The 13,760-nt window shown below is 32.1% G+C and overlaps 2 protein-coding genes across 3 annotated transcripts in view; one reads left to right on the top strand and one right to left on the bottom strand.

The window, feature by feature from the left end:
- Window positions 1-1,270: 1,270 nt before the first annotated feature.
- Window positions 1,271-2,532, bottom strand: LOC118196024 (citramalyl-CoA lyase, mitochondrial-like). Its single transcript, XM_035367385.2, has one exon. It carries the CDS (start codon window positions 2,424-2,426, stop codon window positions 1,410-1,412), a length of 1,017 nt encoding a protein of 338 aa, XP_035223276.1. The 5' UTR covers window positions 2,427-2,532; the 3' UTR covers window positions 1,271-1,409.
- Window positions 2,276-13,760, top strand: part of Gbeta13F (guanine nucleotide-binding protein subunit beta-1) — a 48,255-nt gene continuing 36,770 nt past the window's right edge. Inside the window, exons 1-2 of one of the 2 annotated variants that reach the window (XM_085813629.1) lie at window positions 2,276-2,411; window positions 4,558-4,635. In XM_085813629.1, the coding sequence (XP_085669755.1) occupies window positions 2,394-2,411; window positions 4,558-4,635 (96 nt within the window). In that variant the 5' untranslated portion in view covers window positions 2,276-2,393. Of the gene's footprint in view, window positions 2,412-2,574; window positions 2,909-4,557; window positions 4,636-13,760 lie in introns of those variants that run through there. The other variant, XM_035367384.2, reaches the window with a different exon arrangement.

The raw sequence follows: 13,760 nt of genomic DNA on the forward strand, positions 1-13,760 counted from the left end.
TTTAAAGTGACTCTTTCTATTTCCAGATTTTACACTGGTAGGCAAAAAGTCTAAAGCTGTAATGAGCATATGGTTTACTCGTCTACTTCTCGTAACTTCAAAATATTGCATATTCTAATGAAGATCCAGAAGAATTTCCAGTTAATTGGATGAAGTCATATATCTGTGGGTATAGAATATTGACCGAAAGGGGAAAAAACACTATTTATAGTTCAATGCTGCATCTAAGATAATGCTAAGAATTGAGCCACTGCAATAAACAGTACAGTACTAAGAACCCTTAAGAAGAAAAAAATTCCAATAATGATTAGATCTTACCGAAGAACTTGTACTGGTGTTACTGCCTTTTAAGATTTCAGGAATTAACTGAAACTAATGCTGCTTCCAATTGTTGTTTTAACTAAATAAATGCAGTGGTAATCATAACTCAAAGTTATAGTAATATGCTAGTAAAAATTACTTGTAAATGCAGACAAAATTCCGTATGTTGTAAATAGCTTCACGGAAAAATATCCCTTTTTTAATAACTGTCCATAATTTTTTCATCCAAAACTGATGTGATGTAATGAATCAAATGAAAGCAAATTACAGTAAACGGTGATTTGAAACAAACGCAAACATTTTATTTAAAATTAAATGGATGAATTGTAGGAGCTATCAATGTTAACACATTTCTAATTATATATAAAGAATATTTGATCTCTTTTCTAATAGGAAAACAAGTTTAAAATGAATTAGCGACTAAATATATTCGAATGAACTTTACTTAGTTTGTCTACTTAAATATAAATGATCTCATCCCAATGGAATCAAGTAATTTAATTATTTATTTAAGGAATATTTTAATTATTTTGCCTAAAACAATTTTATAACAAGTGCAGTAGATTAAATTTTAAACAATACACTATTTGTACTCCAAACATTCACATGAAAATGCGTCCTAGTTAATTAGAAGCTATGGTATTAGTTGCAGGATTACACGAGTTCTGTACAGCTGCCATGTAAAATAACTTTAATTCAGTGCTTTAGCTGTTCATTTGTAAATATTTCGCCTATTTATAGAACTTAAGTTAATTACAGTTTTTAGTCTAGTCTTACAATCATTTTCTTTTAGGACTAATAAATTGAGGTCCGATTTTCATCTTTTTGCAAAAGAAGTCAATCGTTGGTTTTGTTTACCTTGCTCTAAAAACCGAAATTATTTGCATTACCTATAAATGATGCAATTATCTTTAAAGTAATTTTAAAGGAGCAGTAGTTTCATGAACCATAAGTATTAAAATATTTATTAAAAATATCAAAACTCTTCTTAAAATTATGTAAGTAATAAAATATTTTCCCCAGATTTTCTACAATATGATGCAAAAATACATTTTACAGGATGTATAAGGAAAACTATATAAATTTAGTTATTCATCGAGAGATTCTGTTACTTTTACGATATTCTCAGCTTGCAATAACAGAGGTTTATCAATCATGGAACCACGGAAGTTAAATGCTCCTTTACCGTCCTTCTGATGTCGCTTAAATAGTGTTATCAGTTCTTTGGCCCATGCAATTTTCTCAGGAGATGGATAAAAAGCTTTTTGTACAACAGTCACTTGGCTTGGATGAATAACTTGCTTCCCAGTGAAGCCCATGTCTGCGCCTTCTTTAGCAGATTTAGCTAGACCAATCAGATCTTTATAATTAATGTACACCATGTCTATCGCTTGAAGCCTAAAAGCTTTTGACGTAAAAACAATAATCTGTCTTGCAGTAAGAACTTCTACAGCATCTTCGCTACGTGTAGCACCAATATCAGCGCAGAAATCATCTGATCCAAACACAAGACCCTCGAATCTAAATATACTATCTTGGGAAAGGTTAACTGCTCTTTCACATATCTTTCTCAGATCTAATAAACCTTTGGCAGTTTCAATGAAAAGTATAAGGCTTATTTTATTCTGAAGATTTAGTGACTTCCAATGCACTTTAAGTGTGTCATTTATCCACTCTACATGCTTTACACTATCTACTTTTGGCACCATTAATGTATCAGGAATTTTCTTAGATGTCAAAATCTCATCCAAATCGTCACCTGCTAAACCACTGTCGAGAGAGTTAATTCTGACTGCAAATTCAGTTTTACCAAAATTATGAGTGGAAGCAATTTCACTTATTACACGTCGAGCTTCAGATTTCTTGTTAACAGCAACGCCATCTTCGCAATCAAGTACAGCGCAGTCTAGTTTAAGGCTATGCAACTTTTCTATTTTTCTTCTGTCATGTCCTGGAACGTAAAGTATCGCTCTACGTGGCCGAATAGTATCATAAGAATTTTCCCTAGCGGCGATAGTCGTGGTATTTAATGTAGAAATAAGAGAATTCCTACCTGCATTCGAAGTGATCCAATGGCCCACACAAACACGGTAAAATCGATACATAATTATCCAATTTTCGAACAAACAAAACTTTTCGTAAATGCTGTTTCTTTTTATGTAACACTTAACAACCACAACGATCACAAGCTAATATGGCGTTTAAATGGCCGTAGTCACTGCTCATGCGCTAGACTTAGTACCTCCTTTTGCTACGGGGTTCCATTAATGCGAGCAGGAGAACCGCACCCTCTAAAAGAGTTTGGAATGCGTGGAATTAGGGAGTAAAGTTACTTTCTTGCAAAGCATACAAATTATTTTTAATCAGAGTGTGCATTGTAGAATTTTCTATACATATTTTGTGTGAAAAAACTAATATTAGTTTGAGGTGAATGCAATTGTTTTAATAAGACTACTTCAATGCAGCATATATCGGTTCAATAGCGGAGCCGCCAGGGACAGATATCATACCCTCTCTGGCGGATCGGCCGGTGTTAACTTTTAACATCTTAAAAGAAAATTTGATTTCTCCAGCACTCTCGCAACAGGTAGGAATTTGTTAATGTGTTCGTAGTATAAAATCATTTTCGTTATTATAATTTTTTAATAACATATATAAATTCTGTCATTATTAAATAACTTTTCGTTTTGAGTCCATCGATGTGCATGATTACAGTATTCATAAGACCTAAGTTTTATACATAGTTTTATAAACGGCTTTATCTCTTTTGATCATATTTGTAAAAAAAGTGCGATTACTGTGTGCATATCTTTTTTTATATCTTAAATTGTAGAGTTTTCCCATCGAACATTTGACAGCTAGGCTTATAAATACGCTTGTAGGTGTTTTGAATTTCATTGCATAACTATAAATGGTGGTCTTATTATTTTGAAACAAATGAAGTGCTTTACAAAGTCTTATACACTTCTATCAGTTAATTTTTGAGTAGAATTATTATATGAATTGTTGTAAACCTAAGCCTAAACTGTGTTGATTGTTGAACCCTCTTTTTGCGATTTTTTGTCTTTCAAGAAGTTTTCTAAAGAGTAAATGTTTTTACTTATTTTTAATGGTTTCCGTAGAAGTTTTAGAGTTCTACATAATCAGTTTATTTGAATTTCACTGAATGTTTACTAAAATTCATTGAGAGAAATCTTTAGTACTGTACTCACTTAAGCACATTACCATATAAAGGGGCATTCGGGTATTTAAAAATTCGCGTTTTTGAGTATATGAAATAAGTATAAATGTTTCCGTATTTATATTTCAAGTTGCGCGTTGAGCAGTTTGTTGTGATAATTGGGAGCAGTTTTTACCCAGTTCTTAATTTACAGTAGCATGTTATGTATGTCTTTTAAATATTTTATTTTATAAAATTCAGAACTCTGATTAGAATAGATCATAATACAGCCAAGTTACGTTATCTATGTAAGTTACGTGGTGTAAATAATTTTAATTTTCTAATGCACAATTTATTAGTTACCTATTTCCTGAGAAGTGATACAGCGTATTTAAGTGATATGCTATATATATATGTTTATCAATGAACACCATTTTATTCTGCATTTAACTGAAGTTACTAAAACTATCAGGCGATTTAAATATGTAATGTATTATGTAAGTATTCACATGTTGAATTGTAATTTATTAATTTACTAAATTCTTAATTCTGGCCCACCAGCAGCTGAGCGGTTCTGACCTGTGTACAATTCCAGGTGAATGGGCTGGCTGCATGGCCATTTTCATGGTTTTCTGCATCTTTAATGTGTATATAAGCTAGTTTCGCTTAGAAAGTCCTCCATGAAGGCATCCCTCCTCTTAGGCAGATAGCCCTAGTGTGCTTTGCTATAATCAACCAAATTAAATATCTTATTTAATTCTCTCCGAGTAATAAATTGAGAAATGTAAAAGTAGTTACTGCAGTTTTCAGTTTTTTGTTTAGTCTAGAATATATCATGAAGTACAAGTTGGTATTGAAAATACCTTTTTTTAATTACATTATGCAGTTCTGATAATGCTTTAAAAGTATTTAAAATATTAATGTGCAATTATTCTTTATGCACCGGATACTAGGATTAAACCTATTCGAGTTGGAAGACAAAAATGATTTATCTAATTTTTTTCTCACTGATTTATCTCTCGTCACGTAAAATCCATTAGTTTTTTGGCATTATTAAAATGTTTTAATTCTTTCAGGTATCATATTTAACTTCCAATATGAATGAATTAGACAGTCTTCGCCAAGAAGCTGAAACCCTTAAGAATACCATTCGGGTGAGTATATTTTGTAAATCTGGATTTAACTTAAATTGGGCTGATGCACATAAACATTTGGTTTTCTCAAGCATAATAAGAAATTGGCAGCTTAAAACATATTGCATAATTTTGAACACTTCTGTACATAATTGCAACTAATTGTGATTCTGCTTGCATGTAGTTACGATTTATTGTTACCCATGTTTCACTAAATAAAAATCCTTTCTAGAGAAAAATAATGTAGTAGATAAAGCTATTTATAATGAGATGAGAAGTATAAATTAAATTGTTATTATATATATATGTATATAACTGTAATAGAAAAAGTACATTGACTGTTTTATATGCCCTCTCACAAAAAAGTCTTGTGAAGTGCAGAATTGCCCACTTATTTGGCGCGTTATGTTTGGCACTTTTTACAAGAGTAAGAAGAATTGGATTTTTTTGAATTTCTTTTGACTTTTTAAGTGAAAATACATCGATGTGTACATGGAGAAAGTCAAGGTAGTGCGCACTGTCGAATTTGTGCAATTCTCTGATATTTTTTTTAAGTGAAAATAAATCGATGTGTACATGAATACCAAGTTTGTGCAATTCTTCAAAACATGCCAAGCAGTGAGTGATTCTGCACTTTTCTCTTTTTGATCCATGTTTTAAAACTATAGAAATAAGGATTAGATTGTTTCAAAAGTACATATAACAGATGTATGTCTTTATGAAATATTTTCTTAAAGATATTCCATATATGTGTTACCCATGAAGAAATTACTAAAACATTTTACTGTGGAAAATAGAATCCAGGAACAACTACCGAGAACTCTTGCTCAGTGCAGTTATTTCTGCATGTTAATGCATTGCAAGTAAACTTACATTAAGTCTTGTAACAAATAGAAGTAATTGTAATATACCATCTGTGTAGGGAGAAAATTGCAAGTAGTGTTAAAAGGATAAAAAACCATTAAAATTAATATAAATAGTTAAATATTTATCTAAACAAAATAACAGTTGAAGCAAGTTTTAAGATTTTTCTTTTTCATTTTATAAGATAGCTGTCATTTATCTATATGTTGGCATCTTCCATAACAAGATCAGAATGGAAGTAGAGGCAGAAATTCACAAGACAAATTCTGAAATTTCAGGGCCTAGAATTTGCAATAACAATTCCATATGGAATTATTAACCTAGAATTAGCATAAAGCAAAAATTTTAGTTATTTTCAAGCATAAAAAATACAATATGCATAGATGCATGAAATAAAAATTACAGATATGAAGCAGGAACATTATCAACTAGTATATAAATAAATACTATATATGTTCTTATTTTGGTACTTCTATTCATAAATAAGCCAAATCATTTGAATTTTATATCACTTAGTGGAAGGTGTTTTGATATACTACATTAGGGTGCATGCCTACATCTCCTTTTTTTAAATGCATCATCTCTTACAATTTTTAAGTTAAAAAAAGTATGAAAAGGATGTAAATACTTTTAAATTTACATTGGACATTTGTGTTGGGATTAAAATTATTACTTATTCATTCCTTCTAGCTAAAATCCTGAAATGTCAAGAAAAACAAAGTAGGTTGATCTTTACATTATGGTAACTTGGGGAGTTTTTGGCGAAAATTTGGCAACCAACTCTCCTACAGCAACCCTCTATTTTTTTTTCCCCGCTGCCATTTTGTCTTCACGAAGTAAAGACATGTTTCTTTTCTTTTTATCTACTGAACACTTCTTCCAACAATCTACTAGTTGAATTACACTTATGCTAGAAATTTTATCAAACAAAACTGCTTAATCATGACAAATATTCACTGCAAAATTGGGAAAAAGTGCACAATACCATACTCCTTATGCAACACATACACATAAACCATGTACACACCGACTTATTTTTAATTAAAAAAACATCCCAGAATTGCACAAAAATGGCATTGCGCACACTCTTCACTATATCCATGTACACTGCTTTTTTCTCATAAATTAGAAAAATTTCACGAAAATACATGACAATTTTCTCAATCTTTAAACCCGGTAAAAAGAACATATATGAAATTACCTGATCGCGAAAAAGTATTTACCCTTTCCAAATATGAACATTTCCACATATAAAATAAATAAAATATCCAAAAACTTTTACCTCTAAATCATCTATTACATTATACACGTCACCAACGAATTCATACCGCAACCTTCAACTTTACCAAATTCCTATAAACCAAATTCCTACAAACATAAAATTATTATTTCTATTATAATAATTATTTTATTATATATAATATTTCTATTATAATATTATTTTATAATATTATTTCTATTATTATAAAATAATAGAAATAATAATTTTATGTTATTATTTCTATTATTAAAATAAATAAAATATCCAAAAACTTTTACCTCTAAATCATCTATTACGTTATACACATCACCAACGAATTCATACCGCAACCTTCAACTTTACCAAAAACAATTATATTATAAACGTCACCAACGAATTCATACCGAACCATTACAAATACTTAGTGTCAGATATTTAAATTATTTCCATGCACGTTTACTTCAACTAAAACGTATACCAAATTCCTACAAACATAAAATTCACAAAATAACTATCATTTCATTAAAATATAATTAAATTCAAAAACACTACTTAAAATATAAATGAGCACATATATTTAATTAATAAAAATTAGCTTACAATCCTAATTACTTTAAACTAAATCATTGCTAATAACAATTTTCCCAATAATACCAAATTCCTTTCCACCTTACATTTAGAACAATGCATAAAAATAATATCCTCAAATAATTAAAAATACTAAGTTACCTAATTTTCTTCAGAATCTTGATTACGTGTCCGATAAACTTTTCTTCTATCCTTATGTCTATCTCGCACAACCTTAAACAAACATTTATTACTACCCTTTTTAATACCACTAAATACCCATTTCGAATTCACTTTAGTTACGGCCATGGGATCCAAAAATTAACCAAGACTGTTTCACACAACACAGAATAAAGCCAAATACAAAATTTCCAGATTTTTTCCCGATTTCCCCCCCTTTTCCGATTAAAGAACCGTAATTCGTCCATTAATATCACATGACATATCCCATGATCTCTCATTTCCCTCACACAAAATAATGCGTAATCGGAACTGAGTACTGCTCACATTATTACCAAAGTCCCAGGTAGTAAGCTTTATCGCCTCCAAAATGTCGCCAAATTACCAGTTACCATATTGTAAAGATCAACCACAAAGTATACTGGATTCATTTAATGAGCTCCACAACCAGCCCTTCCTAGATATTTGAAAATTTATTTTTTAACATAAATAAACAAAATAAAAAAATCAATTATTCTACAACGATAGCTTGCCATTTTATTTTTTAATAAAAGGAAACTAACATTTAAACAGTTTTCCTATTTTTTAGAATGGCTAATATTTTTTCTCTAAGAAATCAAAATGTTTTTATATACCGTTACATGAATGTTTTTATGTAATAGTTCTGCCACTGAAAGAACAATAAATGGGGAAGTGAAAAATGACCCACAGCTTGGCACATTTTTCAAAAATCGCCAACTTGGCCCGCTTTCGCTTCTTTTCTGCTGGAGCACCAAAAGACGCTATGCAAGGGGCGACATTTATAATGGTGAACAAGTAAAATAAATACAAAATAACAGTTGAAGCAAAATTTTAAAAACTGAAAATCCTTTAAAAAAAGCATAATAATTTAAAAAACCAAAAATCGTTAAGAATATGTAGTAAGGTTCAAAAACTTGAAATTGTTACAAAATCCTGAAAAATTAAAATACTTCCCCAAAAAAAAAAAAAAAAAAAAAAATCCAATCCTTCCAAAAACATAATTTTAAAAACTGAAAATAGTGTCAAAAACATAGTAAGTTTCAAACACTTAAAATCGTTACAAAACACTGAAAAATTAAAATACTTTCACTTAATGTAAAAAAAGACTGTATCCTAAAATCTCCCCCCCTTTTATTTCTTAAAATTATCATTAATGTGGCCCGGGTAGCGTAATGGCAAACCGCACATTGAGTTGATCAATGTTAAACGAATTTCGCTTACAGCGCATGCCCAAAAGAGAATTTGGCGCAATTTTAATAGAAGATAAATACAGCATATGGTTGATATTGTGTTAACTTGGCCGTAAACAGTTCGAGGTTTTAAAACATGTCATGTTTGCTTCATTACTTGGAGTGTAAATGTCGATTGTAAAATACCCAAATTTTCTTTTAAAAAGGATTACAGAACAGGAAACATTACAAGATATATTAGCTGATTATACTTCTGAGGAATAAAAACAATTGAGTATTTACCATACGTTCCATTCATATATACTTTAACAAATTAAGGATTAAATCTAGTTTAAATTACTGAATTAAAGGTCAAATAAATTATTGTAAGTAAATAAAATAGACTGTTGCAGTTGTAAACAGTTGATAAGACCTACATGACGAACAGGCTTGTGTACGGTTGCTTATGCTTAGTCGCAAGTATTTTCTCCCACGCCAGCGGTACACCATTGAGCATGCGCAGTAAGCGAAATTCGTTAACATTGATCAACTCAATGCGGTTTGCCATCAAGCGCCCGGGTATATCGATGTCTGAAACATTGTCTTCATAAAATTCTTAGTCGAGCTTTGGATCTCGTAAAGTGGGGGAATAAATTTTTGCAACATCGGCAAAAAATACTTTAAATAGATCTTTCTTAATGGAGTAATCATGTCGTTTTCTGCACATAAACTTTTAGAAATGAATCGAACATTTCTTCAGTTTGATTCGTAGTATTTCCAAAAAAATGTTAGATTCCTTCCCCACACACCCTCAATGTTGTTAGTATGCTGACCTGTTAACGAGCACACGTATGTCAAACCGTGGTTTACCTCTAAATGCCGAAATCCTTAATCTTCCAAACGTTTATATGAAGTCCAATAGTCGGAAATAATTATGGTGCCAGTCACTCATTTGATTCGGAACCACTCCTAAAAAGCATATGTACACATCTCTTTCAGTTCCTCCAAACACCCATCTTCCTTTCACAGGCCTGCCTGTTTAATACTTCATCTTCCCAAACGTACTTTCATCAACCTTAAAAATCTTACCCACTCCTTTAATCTTTCAACTATCTCTCATCATAACATGAATACATATTTCCGTACAGAAATTATACCAGTCAACTACCGTGTGATTAGAAACATTCTGGTCTTCAATTGCATATTTCTGAGAGCAGCTTCCAAACCACTTTCCCATCACTAACAAAACTTAAACATATCCAAGTTACTCAAACCATACCAAGACCCATTACACTCCTATACACTTCATGTCTTTCCTTTTCGCACCAGACTGATTCCTACAAAACCACCATTTATTGCCTTTTTATCCTTTCTTTCTCTAAATTTCGAACTTTATGCACATTTTGGACATGCATACGATAATCTAGTCAACCCCTCTTTCATGCACCATTACAACACAGCTTTCTTTCCTAAAGCAGGTAACATAGCAAAAAAATCTTTCAGAGTATTCAGTCAACATGCATTCATTCACTTTTTCAACAATACTAATATCATTGGAAGCCATTGTAAGTATCCGTAAAAATTTGTATAAAGAAAAATTAATTTACATGAAAAGAAATAATCCACTCTGCTAGGCTCCGTTGAAGAACGAAAAGTGACAAATTCTCAAAGGATTGTTTGAAATAACTATATTACCATCTACACGAATTGGAAATTCTCCATTTAAAGTACATACTGAGCATGCGCAAAAATGCTCCGAAATTCGCGATTCTCCAGAAGCCCAAAATCGGCTCTGATACCACAATTGGAAGACTAGGTGGAAGATGAAAAAAGTGGGAAAGAAAGGAAAAAAAATTGCTTCGAGACCTCTTGCCTTCTCCCACTTGTCCCCCGTGAGTTTAAGTCAGTCTCCTCCAGTTCTATGGTGATAAAGAATCCAACAAAAGAACATGCTGCTTACGTGCCATATATTGGGTACCAAAGCAGAGAAAGAAATAAAATTCATTCTCCTGATTATAATGCTGCTAAGAACTAAGGAATGGAAATGACTTAAAAATCAAAGGAACACATTTTTTGGTCCTATTCGGTTTCAAGGGCCGTAAAAAATTGCCAAACTATTGTTGATGCCAATTCTGCCAAAAATAATTGCGGCAAGAAAGGAAGTATAATAGTAAATAACTATCTAAGATTGATGTTTTAATTTAGATGAAAAGTTAATTTCATATAATACCTTTTTATTATTATAATTTATATGAAAAAAGCTAAACATGACTGAATGGAAGCATGAGAGTAAATAACTATTTCAGATCATTATTATAATTTATATAAAAATTGCGAAACATAACTGAATGGATGCCTGCATCGCTATTTCGCTACCGACTTATCGCTAAAGCATAATTTCATCTTGTTGGTTGTTCAAACGTAATTTTCTATAATGAATGATGCCTTTTCTTTGAAAATATTCAGAAGTGCAGAATCGCTCACTTATTTGTTTGTCGCTTTTTACAAGGGTAAAAACAATTGGGTTTTACTTTTTAAATGAAAATAGGTTGATGTGTACATAGATAAAGTCAAGGGGGTGCGCAGTGCCATTTTTGTGCAATTCGGGGTTTTTTTTTAAGTGAAAATAGGTCGATGTGCACATGGATACCGAGTATGTGCAATTCTTAAAAACGCATCAAGCAGTGAGTGATTCTGCACTTCACCCAAAATTCTATTGCCGACTTTTCATCATGGGCAATTCCCAAATTGTTAAATCCATAGGATATCAGAAAAGGATTTAAAAATTAAACTAGTGTTTCAATGGCATCTTAAGAAATATAGAACTATATAAACTTATCTGAAATTTGCACGCAATCTGAAATTTGCACGTACGCTAGATTTAGCATGCTGTTAAATGGGCGCGTTTGCTATATTTGGTGCTTTTGCGCATACATTTTCGCTGCAATTTTTTACGGCCCACAAAACAGAAGAGTACCCATTTTTCTAAACAACACAAATAAATTTAACAGTGAAAGAACAAGGCTTTCTTTAGTAATCAAAATCTGAAATAAAGCCACCACACAGAGTGAAAAACTCACTGAAAAGCATTTCTCCATGAAAATGTTCACAGTTAAGTAAAAAAAAAAAAAAACTGCCAACTCGCAAAATTTATTACAAAAGTGCTAACAATCTAAACACGAGGAATCTCTTAACCCCTTCGCGCCAGGTAGCGCAAACGCGTGCTTATCGCGGAGGCTGGCAGTGTCTTACGCGAGCATCTGTCCAGGGCCGGGGGCTTTTTTTGCTATTAAGCCTAAATCCACGAAATTTCCGAAGTATCAACGCATTGTTTAATAATGCTCGATAGAGTATTTAAACGGCTTATGCTTTATAGGTATTTTTATATATACTTTAATTACCTTATTTCTTGTTTAAATGCATCCTTGCACTCGTAATAACGACATTGATGATGATGACATTAATTAAGGATTAATGATGATGAGGACATTTCGGACATCTGTATGCTGATGTACTCGGCATACAGATGTCCAAAATGTCCTCATCATCATTAGATTCGCCAGATTCTTTATGATGAGAATATCTCATAGTATCACTATCACTACTGTCAGAATCTGTTTCAGAATCAATATCTGAAATATTTTGCATCATTTCTGCTATTTCATGCTCTGTTAAACATTTTCGACGCTTCGACACTGCAACGGTAAAAACAGAAAGAATTCACTTCTAACAAGATCTAATTATTTTCTAAAAACTGAACTGCAAACCGAAATACCCAACGCTTTAGCGAAAATAAAACTTCTCTACTTACAATAAACAACTACCACGTGCGAATTTAAAGAGATGTCATAAATCACGCCATTCGGAAACATTTATTTCCCCTTTTGTTTATATAATCAAAAACACGTGTATGTGAGTCGTGCTTCTCTCATTTCGAGTAGAAGGTCTAATGTACATGTATCTGAAACCATATGGACATACAGTGCCATCTTGTGGCAGAAATTATAGTTTTTAAAACATTCTAGGACACTGGCACAAATATGTGACAGTCGGGGCTGAACGGGAAAATGCTCTGGCACGCCTGCGTGTCGGTCGGGAACTGAGTGTGTTCGTTGCTGGCACGTAGACGTGACAGTCGGTTCGAAGGGGTTAATGGATATGCACAAATTAATTTTAAAATATAAACCCAAATTAAATGAAAATGCATCATGAAAGAAATGGATGAAATGGATATTTAAATAATTGAAGATGAGCAATATAAGTTTTAAATTTTCTTTAAAGCTAAGATACATAATTAAAATAACTGAGAATCGAATACAGCCTTTACCTTACAGAACCAATAGACAGTTAGCGACTCTTTAAGTCTTCTTTTGCTACTTCAGTTGAAAAAGTTTTGGCAACACTGTCCGCCAGTACTTATGTGGGGTGTCTGATGCTTGCTCTGGGTCTAACATAAGACTTAACCCAGACTGGGCCAGTGTTTCATCTCGAGGTATGTCGGAGCTGGAGAAGTTAAACTGCTAGGCTTCGTGTTTTCATACCTCCATGGCCGAGACTGCTTAGGTACAGATAACCAGTACATTCACATGTTTTCTTAAGTGAGTAGTCCATCCCTTTTGTATATCTCGTGCTGTAATTTTTTCAATGTCTCTCAGAAAGCTATAGTGTTGATTGTTGTCCCTCATTCCATGCAGTCTACTAACAAAATTCCTTGGCAATCAGAAAACATGGTGTACATGATTTTTTTTTTTTTTTTTTTTAAGAAAGAGGTGGCTTTGCTTTCTTGATGATATTGAGCAGAGATCGTAACTTTTCATTATTGAAAATGTTGCATGCCTAAAATGAATGCAGCAAAACACGTTTTTGTTGCTTACTCTGCCAAACAGTGCAACCATTCTTGTGGAAAACTTTCTCGTACCATGAATGTATAACCATGGCTAGTTTTTTTGTACCAAAAGGTTAATTTGACAGGCCATCATTTGACTTTGATTTGGAAAGGTGCAGTATCACTGTTAACTGTATTCATGAATATTTGTCTGTATTCAATCTTTTATTAAAAAAAACTTGATTATTATACGATTCTGATTTTTATAGATATGGCTGAC

Source organism: Stegodyphus dumicola, chromosome 3, assembly GCF_044657685.1.
Source record: "Stegodyphus dumicola isolate Sdum_Otavi_A_Nest chromosome 3, ASM4465768v1".
Taxonomy (NCBI): domain Eukaryota; kingdom Metazoa; phylum Arthropoda; class Arachnida; order Araneae; family Eresidae; genus Stegodyphus; species Stegodyphus dumicola.

Excerpts from the sequence above, each read along its gene's own strand:
- LOC118196024 (XM_035367385.2), bottom strand. The coding sequence starts at position 2,426 with ATGTATCGATTTTACCGTGTTTGTGTGGGCCATTGGATCACTTCGAAT.